Source organism: Symphodus melops, assembly GCF_947650265.1.
Source record: "Symphodus melops genome assembly, chromosome: 20".
NCBI lineage: Eukaryota > Metazoa > Chordata > Actinopteri > Labriformes > Labridae > Symphodus > Symphodus melops.
Genome location: NC_136710.1, coordinates 1568051 through 1584578, shown reverse-complemented (window position 1 = coordinate 1584578; position 16528 = coordinate 1568051). Strand labels below are relative to the sequence as shown.

Genomic DNA, 16528 nt, shown 5'->3' with positions numbered 1-16528 from the left:
ATGACTTTAAGAGCAAAGTCATTTTTTTGTATGCATCCAAAGAAACAAACAGAATCTTGTCTCTGTTTCTGGTATGAATAAAATGAAAAAGACGGAACAGAAAATTATTACAGAACAAGCTTGTTAATGATTATATTTCCTCATACCAGACTGTTTCCTTGTTAACGTTTGATATGAACTGAGATGGGTTTTCTGTGTGGGAGGGGGGAGGCATGTTGAAAAAGGAGAGTCGCTCTGAAGTTTGACAACCTCACTTCACTTTGTCTTTGCATGGAGAGACTCGCACACTCACAATGCTCTGCTCTCTGCTGTTGTTGCTGCTGGTCGGCAGCACCCGGGCCACTCACTTTTACGGGACAGTGATGACCTACTACCCAAAAAACACAAACGCGAACGGATCTGTGGAGGTACGTGTCGATTTCTTTCTCGTAGAATTTGCAACCATTCGAAAACGTTTTTACATCATTGATGGAAAGTAAGAAGTTAATGCTGCTTCCTCTAAGAAACTCAAATAACAAATGGGACTTTAATTTAAAGAATTAATGGAGTTTACATTTTGTCTCTGGAACCTGCCTTTATTTAAAAAAAACCCTACAAATGGAATTACCCATTCTAGCTCAAGAAGACAAGATTTCAAGATTTTTTTTTTTTTTAATCTCAGCTGGATAAACAACAAATTAGAAAAAGCTTTATTGGCAATGTTTTTGGAAACATACAACTTTGGTTGACTTTGTTTTCTATATAAAAGTATTAAAACAAATTAAATATTGAGCTATATATACAGTAGCTAATATATGAGCAAACATATGAAATATGCTGCAATTACAGAATGTGAATATTAATGTTTGAAGCCTGAGTGTCAGCCATCCGTCCCTGCAGGGGGCGCTGGAGGCTCATCAGCAGCAGCCACCATGTTGGAAATGCTGTCTCAACCTAACTTTGATTGAGCCTAATGACAGGCTGAGAGCTGGCGTAGGGTTCGGTTTTAAGGTTTTAAGCCTCCTGACAAACATTGTGCCCGCGTGTCATTCATGTCAGCTACGCGCGTAACTATGGATAGCAAATATCGTTATCTAAATCTAAACAGAGACGTTTAAATCACGTGTGCTTGTGATAACAATTAATCAGACTTATTTCATTCTCTGTACCAGGCTGTATTTTTGCTGTAAAAACGTTTTTTTTAACCTGTTGTGTGTATGTGACTTCTGGTGATCCTGCAGCCATCCTCTAGTGGACACTTGAGGAACTGCAGGATTTTGCTCTTTAAAATTGGCTTCATTTTTTAAGACTGGAGTTTGTCTCTAGTCTGTAATAAACAGCAAAAATGCATTTAAAAGCAGCAGCTTTCCCAAATGTTAGCATCCTAATAAACAACTGTTTTCTTTAAATTATTGTTGTTGCTGAAACAGGTGTTCTTTGTAATTTAACACCACAGGTGGTCCTTCGCTACAAGCTGAACTTCTTGTCTTGCTTAGACTCAACCACGTGGATCTGCTCTAAGGGAGACTGTGGGACCGAGAGCTTAGAGCTAAACACAGTGGAGGAGAGCGGCGGAGAGTGGTGTCAGACAGAGGGGGTCATGACCCGACAGGTTCCCAGCAACGCTCCTTTTTACCTGGCGTGAGTGATCAGTCAGAATATTACACTACTTTACACTATCACAACCTAAGATAGGGAACATTTTCTGACCACGGCAAATGATTAACAGATTTTAAGTGAGGAGTTAATCTCTTGAAAAGTGAAATGTTTACACACCTTCAGTACTTGTCTGCACCTTAATTTAGTGTGGCCCAATAAAAATGGACTTTCCCATGCGTTTCCACAACAGGATAAATGCGGGTAACTGGATAGCTAACATTGTAAATGGCATCGTCTTATGGCGAGCTGTGACTCTGGTGGAGCTAAGGAGCCGATCAGACACCAACCAAGCCAACAGTTCACCGCAGACCACCATCCTTCCCGCTCTGAGGTAAGAACAACACACACATTGTGTTTCTACTTGCACATTATCAGCAATGTCAGTGTCTTATAAGTCTGAAAAGACTGACAACTCTGACACATGAAAAGGAGGAACTAAGGCGCTTGAATTCTGTGATGAAAGTCTGAATTCCTCTGTAAGTCTTAGAGTGGACAGAAACAGATAAATCAAGCGGCTGATTGACTTATGACTGGAAACTATTGCTTCATGTTATTATCTTTTTTTTTCTCAGAGTTCCTTCGAACTGTCAGAGAGATTTCAATCTGTTGGCGTTCGACGCAGATGGTGACGAGGTGAAATGCAGATATGGAAACGCCTCAGACGAGTGTAACCCGTGCACGACACCATCTGTTCTCGATTTCTCTTCTGTGAGTAGCAACAGTCCACAGCCACTGTGAACCAGTTTAATTTTGTGTTTCTGAACAACCTGAGCCAAAAGCGTTTTTCAGTGTGAAACTGAGAGAAAGCGCTAAGAAGCAAAAACGGTTTGATCTGTCGTAAAGTGGATTAATGAGAAAAGAAAGATCACGGTTGTTTTTCTTAAATACCTAATGTCCAAAATTCCAATCAAAGGTAAAAACAGTTTTTGACGTCACTCTCTGACAAGAACCTTGTGTCTCCGTTGTAGTCCTGCACTTTGTCGTTCAGCCCTACAAACAGCAGCAATGAAGGTCCTTACGCCGTCCAGCTGGTGTTGGAGGACTTTCCCCAACAGACCATCACGCTGACTCAAACAGACGGATCTCAGGAGGTGAAAACTACCGACGACCCGATCAGTAAAATACCACTACAGTTTGTCCTAAGAGGTAAGACTTGATGTTCTGACAGCATGAAGATATGAAGCTACCGTGGAGTTCAAGTTCAGTTCGTCTCCAGTGAGGGATTCATTTATTCAGGAATGTCAATGCTCACTATTTTCATAACATAAGAAGGCATCAAACTGGTGAAACTACTTGTTCTGCTAAGGTGGAGATTATGAAAGAAGTGTTTCACGTCAAACAGACCTTTGATGCTACATTTTAAAGTTACTTCCTGGTCCATTTTGCATGAAAATACCTGGCCCTCTATTTCCCTGTTTTCCTTCACTTGTTCTGTCAAGCAAATGCCACAAAAAGGCACCTTGACTTTAGTCATCATGAATAATGTTGGGCCCACCGTGGACAAAAACATTCACTGTGGATCCTTGCAGTGTTTACAAGTCATTGTCTTGGAAGTGGGAATGTTTGTACCAAACTTTGGTCCAATCTATAAAGTACATGTCAAGATATTTCAATCGGAGCAAGAGGTGGAGTGGAGGTAAAACTGACAAACATTGAGCTTGACACCCGTCTCCCCCTGCTGGTGTAGTAATGAAGCACAATTACAGTGAGTTGTTCTGGAATTCTCGCCCAGACAATGATGAATGAATATTTGATGTCTGAAAACACTTAACACCTGCGTGAACTCGTCACTGTCTGAGAGGAAAATCTGACAAGCAGACCGTCGATTAGCTGGTGACGTCATTGAGAAACCCCAGACTTGTTTGAGGTTACCTTTGAGAAGAGAACAAAGACCAAACTACAAACAGCTCTGATCTTTGAAGGCAATCCTCTGCACTGGTTTTTTAATGGACTTGAATAATGATGCCTCAGTGTTCACTGAACGACTTAGACGGTCCTTTGTTCCAGCAGAAGTCCCATATTCTATTTTAGCTCTGATTCATGGCTGTAGCTTAAGCCTCAAATGGTTTCAATTGTGATTGTAATGTCAATAGTGTTTGTATGAATTGAACAGGTGGCACATGAGGTTTTTTTTCATCTACAGTGGATTGATAAAGTTCTCTAATCTCATCAAAATGTGGGCTCTTCCTCTCGTTCCAGTGGATGGTGAGGCCCCGTCCTGCACTGAGGGAGTCTATCTGCCAACATTTCTGCCTCCCACTCCAGCAAACAGAGCTCAGCTGAACGCCCTCGTCAATCACACGCTTCAAATCTCCATCAAAGCAGAGGCAAACAGCGCCGTGTATGTGGAAAAAAACCCAAAGACATTTATTAGAGAATGTAAATCAAAATAACAGCAAACATGTGCAGAACTTTCTCTGATTGGATAAGAGACATTTATCCACATTAACATGTCCATACATATTTTTCGGTTGCATGAGGAATGTTGTTTTGTCTAGCTTAAGGAATGTTGACTGTGACATGTTTGACAAGACTGCAACAAGAACATAACCGACTGTACAGTGCTGTTGGCACATTTGCACATAAGGAAAAAGTATGATAACGCTGTACCCTTAATTCACATCGGAATAACTAGAACAACATCGAGGAACTTACTTAGTAAGTCGTACCTGTACATCACCTTTAATGGTAAAAGAACATGTCAACTTCCCAAACTCTCCTCTATGTTATAACTTGCTGACAACTGTTGCAGAAACTGGTTTGAACACTATTACCAACGACAACCAAAAGAATGATAATCTGCATGTTTGACTTGCACAATTCAAGCTAACTCATAATAAACAGCCGGAAGCAAACAGCATTAAAAACAAAGCTGAGTCAGATGCCAGGTTACGGTAAAATGCCAAAGAAATCTTCACTTTGCTCCGTTTGTTAACACAAAAGTTTTGAAGTGCTTATCTGACAACCTGTCCAAGCTTTTCTTTTTCTGTTGTGTTGAAGGATTTCTGAGCTGCTGTTCAGTGGGCCATACGATATTAACAAAATCACCATACTAGAGGGACAGTTCATCCTGGAATGGACGCCATCTGAGAGGGAGGAAGGAGAAAGCCACCCCGTCTGCTTTGTAGTGCAGGCAATATCTGGGTAGGTCACTTCTTCCATAAATGAAAACTATAGGACGTATGTGTTTTATTGACAAACACTGAAATGTTTCTGAAAAAAAAGCCCTTTTATTCATATTGTATGTCAAGCTACAAGCTAATAAGATAATTTTAGAAAGGTTTTCCAATTCCTACATAATTCTATGGGATCCAAGACAGCCATTCCCAAATTTAAGAATGCAATTTAAAATCTAGAAATACTTGGAGGTCAAATCGTTAATCATATAACGTTCAAAATGTAGTATTGATTTTCTCCCGTGATTTGGGGCAAGAACGTTTTGTCGACAAAATGTTAATCTATAACTAGCTCACTCAAATCTCTCTGTTGAGCATGAAAGACTTTCTAAAATTAAGTAGTGTAAATGCAATTACATTATTTCTTAAATTAATAACTAACTAATTAACAAATAACTAAACAAGCTTCCACATTGTTTTTTCACAGTTCAGTGAAGTATCAGTCCGAGCTGAGATGTGTTGTTGTTACTGTTGGAAACTGTAAGTAAATCCCTTCCTTCTTCATGTTTCTTCATGTTTTAAATTCCATTTTTGATTTCCCCCTTTGATAAAGTTCAGATGAAATCTATTCTCATGTTCACTTGTGTTTACAGACCCAGTAATTACAACTTCAACCCCAACAGTGGCTAAAACATCCACAGACAATACAACAGCAGGAACTACCACACCAACCACAACCAACCAAACCATGCAGAGTCCAACTGTAAACAGTCCTCAGTACACAACAATACACAATGCAACACAACCACTAAGTCCTAACACAACTTCACCAACAACAAACATGCAGAGTGCAACTTCCATGACTATTAATACAACCCTAAATTCAACAACTACATTTAACACACCAGCGATGAACAGCACTCAATCCACCCCAACACAAAATACAACCTCACCACTGAATCTCACCACTACACCAACAACAAACATGCAGAGTCCAGATTCTACAGCTCATACCACCACTCCAAGTATATCAATAAATACAACTGCTGATCAGTCAACCACCAACCATTCTGTAGACAGTACTCAGTACACAACAACACACAATGCAATGCAACCAATAAGTTCAAACACAACTTCACCAACAACAAACATGCAGAGTCCAGATTCTACAGCTCATACTATCGCTCCAAGTACACCAATAAATACAACTGCTGATCTGTCAACCTCTACACCAGCGATAACAACTAAACCAGGTTTAAACAGTACTCAGTACACAACAATACACAATGCAACGCAATCAATAAGTCCTAACACAACTTCACCAACAACAAACATGCAGAGTGCAACTTCCATGACTATTAATACAACTCTAAATTCTCCAACAATTCCTTCAACAACTACATTTAACACATCAGCGATGAACACTCACTCCACCCCAACACAAAATACAACATCACCACTGAATCTCACCACAGCTTCACCAACAACAAACATGCAGAGTCCAGATTCTACAGCTCATACTATCGCTCCAAGTACACCAATAAATACAACTGCTGATCAGTCAACAACTAACCATCCTGTAAACACTACTCAGTACACAACAATACACAATGCAACACAACCAATAAGTTCTAACACAAATACACCAACAACAAACATGCAGAGTGCAACTTCCATGACTATTAATACAACTTTAAATTCTCCCACAATTCCTTCAACAACTACATTTAACACATCAGCGATGAACACTCACTCCACCCCAACACAAAATACAACATCACCACTGAATCTCACCACAGCTTCACCAACAACAAACATGCAGAGTCCAAATTCTACAGCTCATACTATCGCTCCAAGTACACCAATAAATACAACTACTGATCTGTTAACCTCTACACCAGCGACAACAACCAAACTGGCTTTAAGCAGTACTCAGTACACAACAATACAAAATGCAACACAACCACCTCCTAACACGACTTCACAAACTTCTACTACAACCTCCACCACTATTAGTACAATACAAAGTTCAACCCCAATTCCTTCAACTACACCAGCGACAACCAACCCTCAATCCACAGCAAAACAAAGTACAGCACCACCACTAAATCCAACAACACCAACAACCATGCAAAGTCCAACAACTGAAGGGATAACAACCTTGCCAACACCAACAACCATGCTGAGTCCAACAACTGAAGGGATAACAACCTTGCCAACACCAACAACTATGCCGAGTCCAACAACTGAAGGGATAACAACCTTGCCAACACCAACAACCATGGCGAGTCCAACAACTGAAGGGATAACAACCTTGCCAACACCAACAACCAAGCAGAGTCCAACAACTGAAGGGATAACAACCTTGCCAACACCAACAACCAAGCAGAGTCCAACAACTGAAGGGATAACAACCTTGCCAACACCAACAACCAAGCAGAGTCCAACAACTGAAGGGATAACAACCTTGCCAACACCAACAACCATGCCGAGTCCAACAACTGAAGGGATAACAACCTTGCCAACACCAACAACCATGCCGAGTCCAACAACTGAAGGGATAACAACCTTGCCAACACCAACAACCATGCCGAGTCCAACAACTGAAGGGATAACAACCTTGCCAACACCAACAACCAAAGACTCACACCAAAGTGAGTACGACCAACGTTAAACGTTTTCCCCAACATGATCGTTTCTTTGCAAATACCATATAGGAAACAGTTCAGTCTCACAAATGTGCATGAAATGACCAAGACTGCATTATACCAGATCACATGGTGCTGTCATACATTAAAGGAAGCATCAGCACTACAGAAATGTTGCCAATAGCAAAGTGGCAAATTAGTTTGAAGCTAATTTTTTAGCATAATGTTATATATCGTGCAACTCTTAAAAAAAAACGTTTTTCAACTTCAACCATGAAACTGTTTTAATTTTACTGAGTAGTTCTTTTTGTGTGCCTTAACATTACAGTGATGTCATTCTTCTGTGGTTGTTACAAAGTCACTCTATTAAATAAACACATCTTCATCTTCACCACCAGGTGTTGCAGTTTTGAGAATGAAAATTTCCTCCTCCTCTCCACTGTCTGACGAAGACGTGAGGAATACTGTCCTCCAACAGGTCAGTGTCTTCTTAAGCAGTACAGACATTATGGTATACAGCTTTGAATACTAAACCCCTTAACATGGTACTTTTTAAAGGACTAGTGACAAGTCAGAATCCCTCCACTCACAGCTGGCTCATCATTTAAAATGTCTCTGGCCCTGTGAGTGTCATCGCCCAAAAAGACCACATGAGGGCATCAGCGTGCTAATGCTTCCTTTGGTCAAGTACTGATTTGTTTGCTGTCTCTGATTAATCTCTGTTGTTCTTTTTCATGTCCAGATCAAAGATGAACTGGTCAGTCGAGGGATGCCACCAGACATCACTTTACGCCTTGTGAGCAGCGTGAGACTGGAACCTGCGTCAGCACCGACCGCCGACTCAGGCTGAAAATGGATTTTCTGCTTCATCACAACATCGAAGACTGAAGAAGATGAACCACTCCAAGAGGAAATTCACTCCGTTGTTGAGGTCAAAATGCAAACTCTTAAACAAACAGGATTCTATGATTCAGGATTTTGATTTGTCACATACAGATGTGCAGTGAAATGTAAAGACTGTTCTGCAAGGCCATGCAGTAACAATACACAAGTATACAGTACAATAGAATATCATGTAAAAAATTAAAAGCAGCTATTTGAATGTACAAAATATACGACATAGAATAGAATAATGTAAACAGTGTAAAGTGTGTAAAGTGACCAAGGTCCATTAAAATCATTTAAAAAAGAATTATTGAATGTACAAAATAGAAAAAAATAGAAAAATATAGAAAAATGTAAACGGTGTCCAGGAGTGTGAAATGTGCAGATTTATGTTTGAGGAGAGTGGAGTTACTTTTAAAGTTGGAAGTGTGAGTGCACAGTATGAGTCTGGTCTTAAGGAGATGTTAACCCTTGACTGTTTTGATGTAAAGCCATGCAGGTTCATGTTTTACAAAAAAAATGTGAAAGTTTTTTGTTTTTTTTAATGTATGCTTTTGATTACATGCATCATTTCTGTATTTTTGCACTTCCTGTTAGCACCTGTGTTCGATTGTTCTTAAAGCTGTTCCTTTGCACTTAATTCTTGAAGACTGTTTAGTCTAAAATAACTTTGAGGCCTCTTAATGTTTCTCTTTCAGAGTGGCTTAGAGAATGTGTATAAAATGTCATTTTTATACAGATACGGTCGGAATTTTTTTCTTCAGGTTTGGAATGAGAATTTTCTCACGTTATTATCAGATTTCTAAATGTGTAATAAAATCACTTTTAAGTGCACTTAATTTATTAAAAGTTTCATGAAGTCCACACATGAGTCACTCTGTTATATTAACTTAAGTGGAGTTTTTAAAAACAGTCTGTAATGATAGGCTTCATCCACCAAATCTTGAGGTTGTGATGGACGGCTCCTATGTGAAAAGACTCGAGATGGTTTCGATATTAAAGAAGAAAAACTAAAATAATATGTTCGGGCGTTCATCAAGCACAGAACATAATCTTTGAAAAAAGACAAAAGCAACAAGCGCAGATTAAAAGACATCTGTTTTTACTTCCAGTTGAACAAGCAGAGCAGCATTTCATCAGGAATAATACACAGGTCACGGTTTCAAGATAGTAACAATAAAATCAAACATCAGTCAGTTGTAAACTTGTTCATCATGAAGCAACATGATGTTAAACTCATGAGTGGTTTTGCTTCGAGGGCATGAAGTCAACTTTGAAGCCAACAGATTCATGTTCTAATCAGCTGACGAGACGAGCAACTCCTTCAAACACTAGCTTATTGACAGCAAAGAGTAGGAAGTTACCCCTTTGGGACGTCAACACATATTCTTTGTTTGCCCATCATTTAAGGTCGACAGAAGCGAATTGATTGGCTGGTGGTTAACAGTTGACTTCAGGCCCAATTTTTTCTCGACACACAATCCTTCCCGCTGTCAAGGAAAACAGCAAATGGGGAGTGCTTGCTTTGTTGCAGCCAATACCCAATAAGGGTCGTTCTGGTCGGGTTTTACCAAATGAATCTGACAAATCGATATGGACGATCCAAAACAAGAGCACCCAGTTTGATCTACTCTGATACAGAAAACAAACAAATTCAACAGAGTCGAACAAGCAAGCCAGTACCCTGAATAGTTAACACAAATCTGGAAATAAATATTTACAGTTTCAAATGTTTTCAGGTGCTCAACAAGGTACAGGTGCACTTGATTTAGTTGGAGTCAATTGGAGTGACGATGGAAGTTTTTCAGATTTTACAGACAAGGCAAGAGAACCAAATTCAAGGTGAAACTACATTTCTTTGCACCATATGATTCAGAAAAAAACCCATTTCAAAGTTCTTCGTTTTTTACCCAGATCTTCATAGAAAACACACAAAAAAATGGTCTGAGTGTCAGTAACATTCCCTTCATTAGAATTGCACGTAGTTATAAAAGTTGAACCTTCCTATAAATAGCTAACAACAACAAACCTGGGCAAGAGTTCTTTGACAGTGTACCTGCCTGAGAAGTAGAGTCTGGGGACAACTTAGCGCTGGTTCATGAGAAAACACTTCCGAGCTTCCATCCCCCTTTGATAGTTTCAGACATTAAAATGGAAATAAGGCAGCCACTACTTCGGAGGATGCAAATACAAATGACAAACCCTGCCATGCCTTTCAAAGCCGATGCTAAAACGCTCCAAGGTTTTTATTCTGTTCGTTAAAAAAAGACCAGAGGATACATTTAATTTCACTGTTCAACAGGATTTAAATAAGAATTTCATAAATAACTAATCAGTAGTGTCAGTAACTTGATTTTATTGTAATAGAATAAAAAGGCAAACCACTTCATGTGATTTTAGTCACTTCATTCAAGAAACAGAACTTTCCAGAGGAAACCGGTGAAATAATCTGTCACCTGGTAGTCGTTCTGATTTTGAAGCGTCAGAAGATTGCTGTGAATACTCGCTGTTAGAACCAGTTCCATAAATAAATCTGAAGCACTTGTTATAATGTTCCCTTCTGTGTCTGGAGCTCACGCGCGGCACAGGTCGAAACACGCAATTAAAACTCGTAGTAACTGTACAAACATACAAACATGAAAACACAGGAAAAGGGTGAAGTTGCCTTCGAGTTCGTGGTTTCTCTGCAACTTGAGATGTCAACCATGAAACAACTATTTCATTCAGTGTTTCATGATTGGACACTTGACCTAAGGAGAACTTGACCTGAGGTACCTGTTTAACCTGACGTACCTGTGTGACCTGACGTACCCTAACCTTGTGACTTTTTAAAAAAAACACTGGATTTAAGTTACTTCCAGTTAAATGGTTTGTTTTTGGGGGGCTTTTTATATTTCTTCTATTGGAGAGACGGGATAGTGGATCGAGTCGGACAGAGTGGGGAATTACATGCTGGAAAAGGAGCCACAGGTCGGATTTGAACCCTGACAGTTCGTCTCTGTACATGGGGGACCAGGGATTAACCACTAGGCTTCCGGCGCCCCAGGTTAAATATGTAGCAGGTAGCATTGACTCTACCATTTCCATGCTTGTCCAACTACAGGACAGCAAAAAATGTAGTGCATTCAAACTGTCTATATTTTAGTTTTGGGAATATGAGGTAGTAAATGGTAAGCTTAGTTTGGGTGATTTAACCAAAAATGAGAAGACGGGTTAGTAAACGTAGATGCAGGTTTACTTTAAACCTTGTGTAACTTAATTCTGTTAATTTCTCCACTTTATTGAAGTAAACTGAAACCCAAAACAGTATGGAAAGGCAGCTTCACCCCTCACATAGAAATACAGTTTTTGGTAGAGTTAACTCCACGGAATAGCTGGAAAACGATTAATAAGGTACGAATACTGAGATCTACTATGCCAGGATAGGGTGTGTGTGTGTGTGTGTGTGTGTGTGTGTGTGTGTGATTTCATGAGGAATGAATGACACAAACTTCAAGAAATAAATAAATAAATAAAGAATGAACAAAAAAAATAAAAAGGTTGTTTTTCTCCCATTGTCCCTGTGATGTAGCTAAAATGAGACCGTGTGCGTGTGTGTATGTTTCTGATAAAGCCGCCTTATGGGGACACACGTCAGACTGCAGTTTAACGGGGACCGCTTATTAATGGGGACTTCAGCTGTCACTTCAAATGAAGGAGTTATTGATTGGGTTAGTAGTTGAGGTTAGTAAAAAGCACGAGGGTTGGTGGATGTTTAGGATTGAACATTTAATGTCCCCATAAATACAAATAAACGTGTGTGTGTGTGTGTGTGTGTGTGTGTGTGTGTGTGTGTGTGCGTGTGCATTTAGTAAAACTTTAAATCTGAAAATGTAAAGTTGGTTAACCTGTCAAGTATTTTTGTAGTTCAGGATAAACAAAGGATACAAAGAACAAAACAAAACACACAAAAAAGAATCTCTTCATGGACAAATCTCCATTTTTGTCTGCTGTTTAACCCCAAGGCTCTTTATCCAACCTGCAAACATTCATTTGTTCCTTTCTCATGATATAGATCTCATTTGGTTATTTTAAATCACAAGATGCTAACGTACTCTTATTTTGAAATAAATAAATAAATAAATACATTTTAATCTCACTAATATTGTTGACTATTTGTGATTTGGAATATTTAAAAGAAAAAAAGTTGAGGCTGAACTTTTCATCACCTGGGGCCTAAAGCTGTACAAACAGACCATCCTTTCTTTCATTCATGTAGTAGCACGCACTCTCTTCATTCATCCCAGTATTCGCCTTTATCTTCTCTCCTCTTCACGTCTCAGGTCCAAAGATAAGACATCAAAGTCAGGCAGAAAATCTTCTCTCTCTCTCTCACACACACAAACACACAAAAACAACCTGACTCCCCGTAACAGGTCAGACATCGTAGTCGGGCAGAGCTGAGTAGATGATGCCGCCGACTGACGGAGGGCTGGAGTGGAGAGGAAGGAGCCAACAAAAGACCGACCCTGGAAAGCAAAAAAACAACAACCCCCGTTTTAAACAGCTTCTCATTCCAGACCTGAAACCATCAAGTGATGGATGAAAACCATGAACACTAAAAACCCACCTCTTCCAAAAACCTCCCGCAGCAGAGCCAGCTTCGGCTTGCGGGTGTGTGGGGGATGATGAGGCAGCTGAGAGGAGGAGGAGGAGGAGGCCGATGAAGAAGATGCAGATGAAGCGCCTCTGTCCTTGATCATCAGCCTGTTTCTCATCTGCTCGATGGGAGTCTCATCTGTGATGATGGAGATCAACTGAAGGGAGAGAGCGAGAGAAAGCGTCGTTACAGTCGGCCTTTTAGTAGATCAAGATTTAACATTCTAGCCCACATTTGGTTCCTTCCCTTCCCCCTTTCCACTTCTATTTATTCATATTTTATCACATCTATGTACCACTAATATACAAACAGGTTCCCCCACCTGACATAAAGATATGAATAAAATACCTTCTTAGAAACTCGTCATAAAAGGTCGCAAATAAACGTCTTAATCACATCATGCAGCCAGCCTGGTCTGTAATCATTGAATCTAGTTTTTTTGTTACATTTCAAGGGATTATTAGGATGTGTGTGTGTGTGTGTGTGTTTACATATGAGAGCCGAGTCAAAACACACACATACATGTTTATGTGAATTGTGGGGACTCAAGTAAGCGCGTCATAAAACTTCAAATTTGAGGTTTAAAATGAAGTTTAAGGTAAAGATAAAACGTCTCCTTGCACGTCATATAAGTACCGGTGTGTGTGTGTGTGTGTGTGTGTGTGTGTGTGTGTGTGTGAGTACCTGATCATAGAAGATGACCATGACAAACACGCCAAACAACACAGACTCCACCAGCAGGATGATGTAGTGGGCGCTGAGAAAAAGAAACGCGGCGTGAGCAGGAAGTCGATAAAAACCCGACAGCAAATGAAACTAACGCGAGGACTCACACGATCAGGTGTTTACTGGGCGTCTCCTCTCCTTCCCTCTCTGCGTCTCCTTCTCTCTCGCTTCTTATCCTCCACACCCAGGCTGACACCACCAACGCCAAGGAGTAGAGGCTGGCCATCCCTGACAACAACAACAAATACAACAACAACAACAAAAGAGTGTTATCCGTCTCGTTCGCCCAACAACGTCCACGCCATCAGTTGTCTCTGACCGTCCGTACTCACCGGTGTAGAAGAGAAACTGGATGAAATACTTCTGGTTCAACTCTCCGACACAGTTGTTGATCCTGAACACAAACATTCAGAGATGAAACGATGTCGCTTATAGTCGAGTCGTGAAAAAAAAAAAAAACCAGGAGGGGATTCCCGTGTTTCTCTCACCAGGGACAGTGATGGTCCATGCGGCGTATACACCTCTGACAGACGCGGCAGTGATGCGCTCTGGGAGGTCTGTAGGTCTCGCATCGGCTGCACACGGTCCAACCTTCGCAGCCCTGACGACGACGGCCCCAAAAAATAAAAAATAAAAAATTCTGTTAGAGATACAAGACGATGGAGCAGCAGAGTGATCACTCCCGTGATTCCCCGCCAGCCTCGACGTTAACTTTGCGTCACTGTTTTGAATATTCTGTGTTATTTGATGCTTTTATCCTGTGTAAGGTGACCTTGGGTGACTTGACAGGTGCCATCAAACACATTTTTTTTTTTAATTATTATTATTATTATTGATTGAGAGCCCCCCGGTTGAGGAATTTACATCCTGTGCGTTTAACATCGTATAGTCTTTGTCCTGCTCCGGGCCGTTTGGAGCTGGAGGCTTAATGTGTCAGTCCTGTCGCTGAACGCAACACTTCACAGACGTCTGTCACTGAGCTCCTAACAACTTAATTACAAGCCCAGAGGACGACTTAAGTACCATTTGAAACCTCACAAACACAGATAAATACATACTGTTTAGCAACGCAGTAATCATCAGACAGAAGCTTCAATCTCTCTAAAATCCCCCCCCCCCCCCCTCTCTCTCGCTTGTCCTTTATCTCTCACCGTAGCTCTGCAAACACTTTGTTAAACTCGTGGCGAAGAAAAATCACACGCACAAAGGAGGGAAAATGTCCCTTTGAACACTTTGAATTCATGGTTGTAAAGTTGTTTTTTTTTATCTTACGCGCTCGTTCATCCGAGACGACTGTGATCGAAGTTCTGAGAAGTCGATAGCTGTGTCGGGAAGAGGCACCATGCCTGTAAAATCAACAACAACAAAAAAGTTTATAAAAGTGTGTACTTTTTTTTTTCTTTCCATTTTTAAGTGGCACAGTTACTCACCGGGGTCGGAGAAGACGGCTTTAGCGTGACAGGCCAGCAGCAGCAACAGAATCAGGTTAAACACTGACCCGTGGAGAGTACACCACACACTGTCACGGAGAGAGAGAGAGAGAGAGAGGGAGAGAGAGGAACATCAACATAATTAAAACTTTTATCATAACTAGGCTTTCTGTTTTACTGTAGGAGGGGGACCAAAGACTATCTTCATTTAAAGGGGACATATTATGAAAAATCCACTTTTACTGTGTTTTTAAACATTTTTTTGGGCAACCTGAGTATCTACCAACATAGAATTTGAAAAAATGTGTTGTATTTAAAGAGACACACACACCAAAACGGAGCGTTCTGAGAGAGCTGGTTTCTACAGGGTCACAAAGCTCCTCTGCTGATTGATTCTATTATATTTGGACCGAAGCTCATCACAGATGTTTCATTTAGACCACAGGGGGCGCTGTTTGAAAAGGGTATATTACGTCCCCTTTAAAGAGGCAGAAACCTCGAGCAGAACCAGACATCCGCCTAAACTACGAGTGGCTTTAAAAATTATTACAAATAAAACAAAGAATTAAACAAAATAAAGAGCAGGCAGACCAATATTGATGAAAGTTTTGTGCAGATACAGAGGCGTTAAAAAAAAGGATGCTGTCATGAGTGGAGGCAGTGCAGGGAAGCAGCCGCCATGTTTGGTTTTTTAAGGGTTTTAACGACATAAAAACACAAAGTACTGACCTGCCCGAGTAGGCCGGGATGAGGACATACTGTATGACCACGTAGTCCGCGTAAAACACGCTGAAATAAGTTAAAATGAGACAGATAACGCCGCAGGGGTCTCGCCTGCAGCGAAGAAGCGCCATCTTCTTCTGCCGGGCTCCGCCCCCCCCCTGTCACAACACTTCCGGGTGACGTCACGCTGACAGACGATGCTGCGTTCCATGGGCGTAGGAAATACAGGGCAGTTCACCTAAATGCAACAAACATTTTCTTTTTCAACATATGAAGCATAAATATGTAATAAAATATGAATTCACTTTTTCTTTGTTGAGCAACTATATGTAAAAAAAATCAAAGCAGATCGGTTGACAAGATAAGATGAGATATTACTTTATTCATCTCGCAAATGGAGAAATGTTTAGTGTTACAGAAGCAAAACAGGATAGTAGAAGAAAAATCACAATGCAAAAATTTAATTAGATAAGTATATAAAACGTCCAAAAAATGCATAAAAAAAAGTAGATAAAAAAAGAGCGAGCTACAGGACACTCTTTATATTCTTCTAAACGTGTTCCTGAAAAATGTTTTCCCAATGTGTCCGATCCCACATGAATAGGATCCCAAAGGTGGGGACTCCAGATCAATATAGCACTTAAAGGTTATATATATTAATACATATTGAAGCTTTTATATATGTGTTATTTAAATGGCCCTGTTGTGAGTGACAGGCGAACA

General features: G+C 40.4%; 2 protein-coding genes and 1 long non-coding RNA gene across 3 annotated transcripts; 2 read left to right on the top strand and 1 right to left on the bottom strand.

Moving 5' to 3' along the window:
• Positions 1 to 3845: 3845 nt before the first annotated feature.
• On the top strand, positions 3846 to 6982 carry LOC306841946. Its single transcript, XR_013781637.1, has 4 exons — positions 3846 to 3979; positions 4639 to 4782; positions 5242 to 5294; positions 5408 to 6982. It is a non-coding gene; the product is annotated as an uncharacterized lncRNA (long non-coding RNA).
• A 10-nt stretch (positions 6983 to 6992) lies between these two features.
• On the top strand, positions 6993 to 8267 carry LOC306841942 (uncharacterized protein). The gene is made up of 3 exons (XM_079371973.1): positions 6993 to 7408; positions 7801 to 7880; positions 8145 to 8267. Exons 1-3 carry the CDS (start codon positions 7036 to 7038, stop codon positions 8250 to 8252), a joined length of 561 nt encoding a protein of 186 aa, XP_079228099.1. The 5' UTR covers positions 6993 to 7035; the 3' UTR covers positions 8253 to 8267.
• A 1105-nt stretch (positions 8268 to 9372) lies between these two features.
• On the bottom strand, positions 9373 to 16011 carry LOC306841940 (palmitoyltransferase ZDHHC3). The gene is made up of 9 exons (XM_079371971.1): positions 15812 to 16011; positions 15083 to 15171; positions 14925 to 14998; positions 14141 to 14253; positions 13985 to 14046; positions 13760 to 13880; positions 13611 to 13683; positions 12897 to 13083; positions 9373 to 12795 (listed from the first exon to the last, which is right to left on the bottom strand). The coding sequence occupies exons 1-9, from the start codon at positions 15934 to 15936 to the stop codon at positions 12704 to 12706; spliced, it is 936 nt and encodes a 311-aa protein (XP_079228097.1). The 5' UTR covers positions 15937 to 16011; the 3' UTR covers positions 9373 to 12703.
• Between the last annotated feature and the right edge of the window lie 517 nt (positions 16012 to 16528).

Bases quoted from the DNA above. Each gene is read 5' to 3' on its own strand.
- LOC306841942 (XM_079371973.1), top strand. From the start codon at position 7,036: ATGGCGAGTCCAACAACTGAAGGGATAACAACCTTGCCAACACCAACA. The intron at 7,409-7,800 runs GTGAGTACGACC...CTTCACCACCAG, and splicing joins AACCAAAGACTCACACCAAA to GTGTTGCAGTTTTGAGAATG. The intron at 7,881-8,144 runs GTCAGTGTCTTC...TTTCATGTCCAG, and splicing joins GGAATACTGTCCTCCAACAG to ATCAAAGATGAACTGGTCAG.
- LOC306841940 (XM_079371971.1), bottom strand. From the start codon at position 15,936: ATGGCGCTTCTTCGCTGCAGGCGAGACCCCTGCGGCGTTATCTGTCTC. The intron at 14,047-14,140 runs GTGAGAGAAACA...GTTTGTGTTCAG, and splicing joins ATGGACCATCACTGTCCCTG to GATCAACAACTGTGTCGGAG. The intron at 13,881-13,984 runs GTGAGTACGGAC...TGTTGTTGTCAG, and splicing joins CCAGTTTCTCTTCTACACCG to GGATGGCCAGCCTCTACTCC.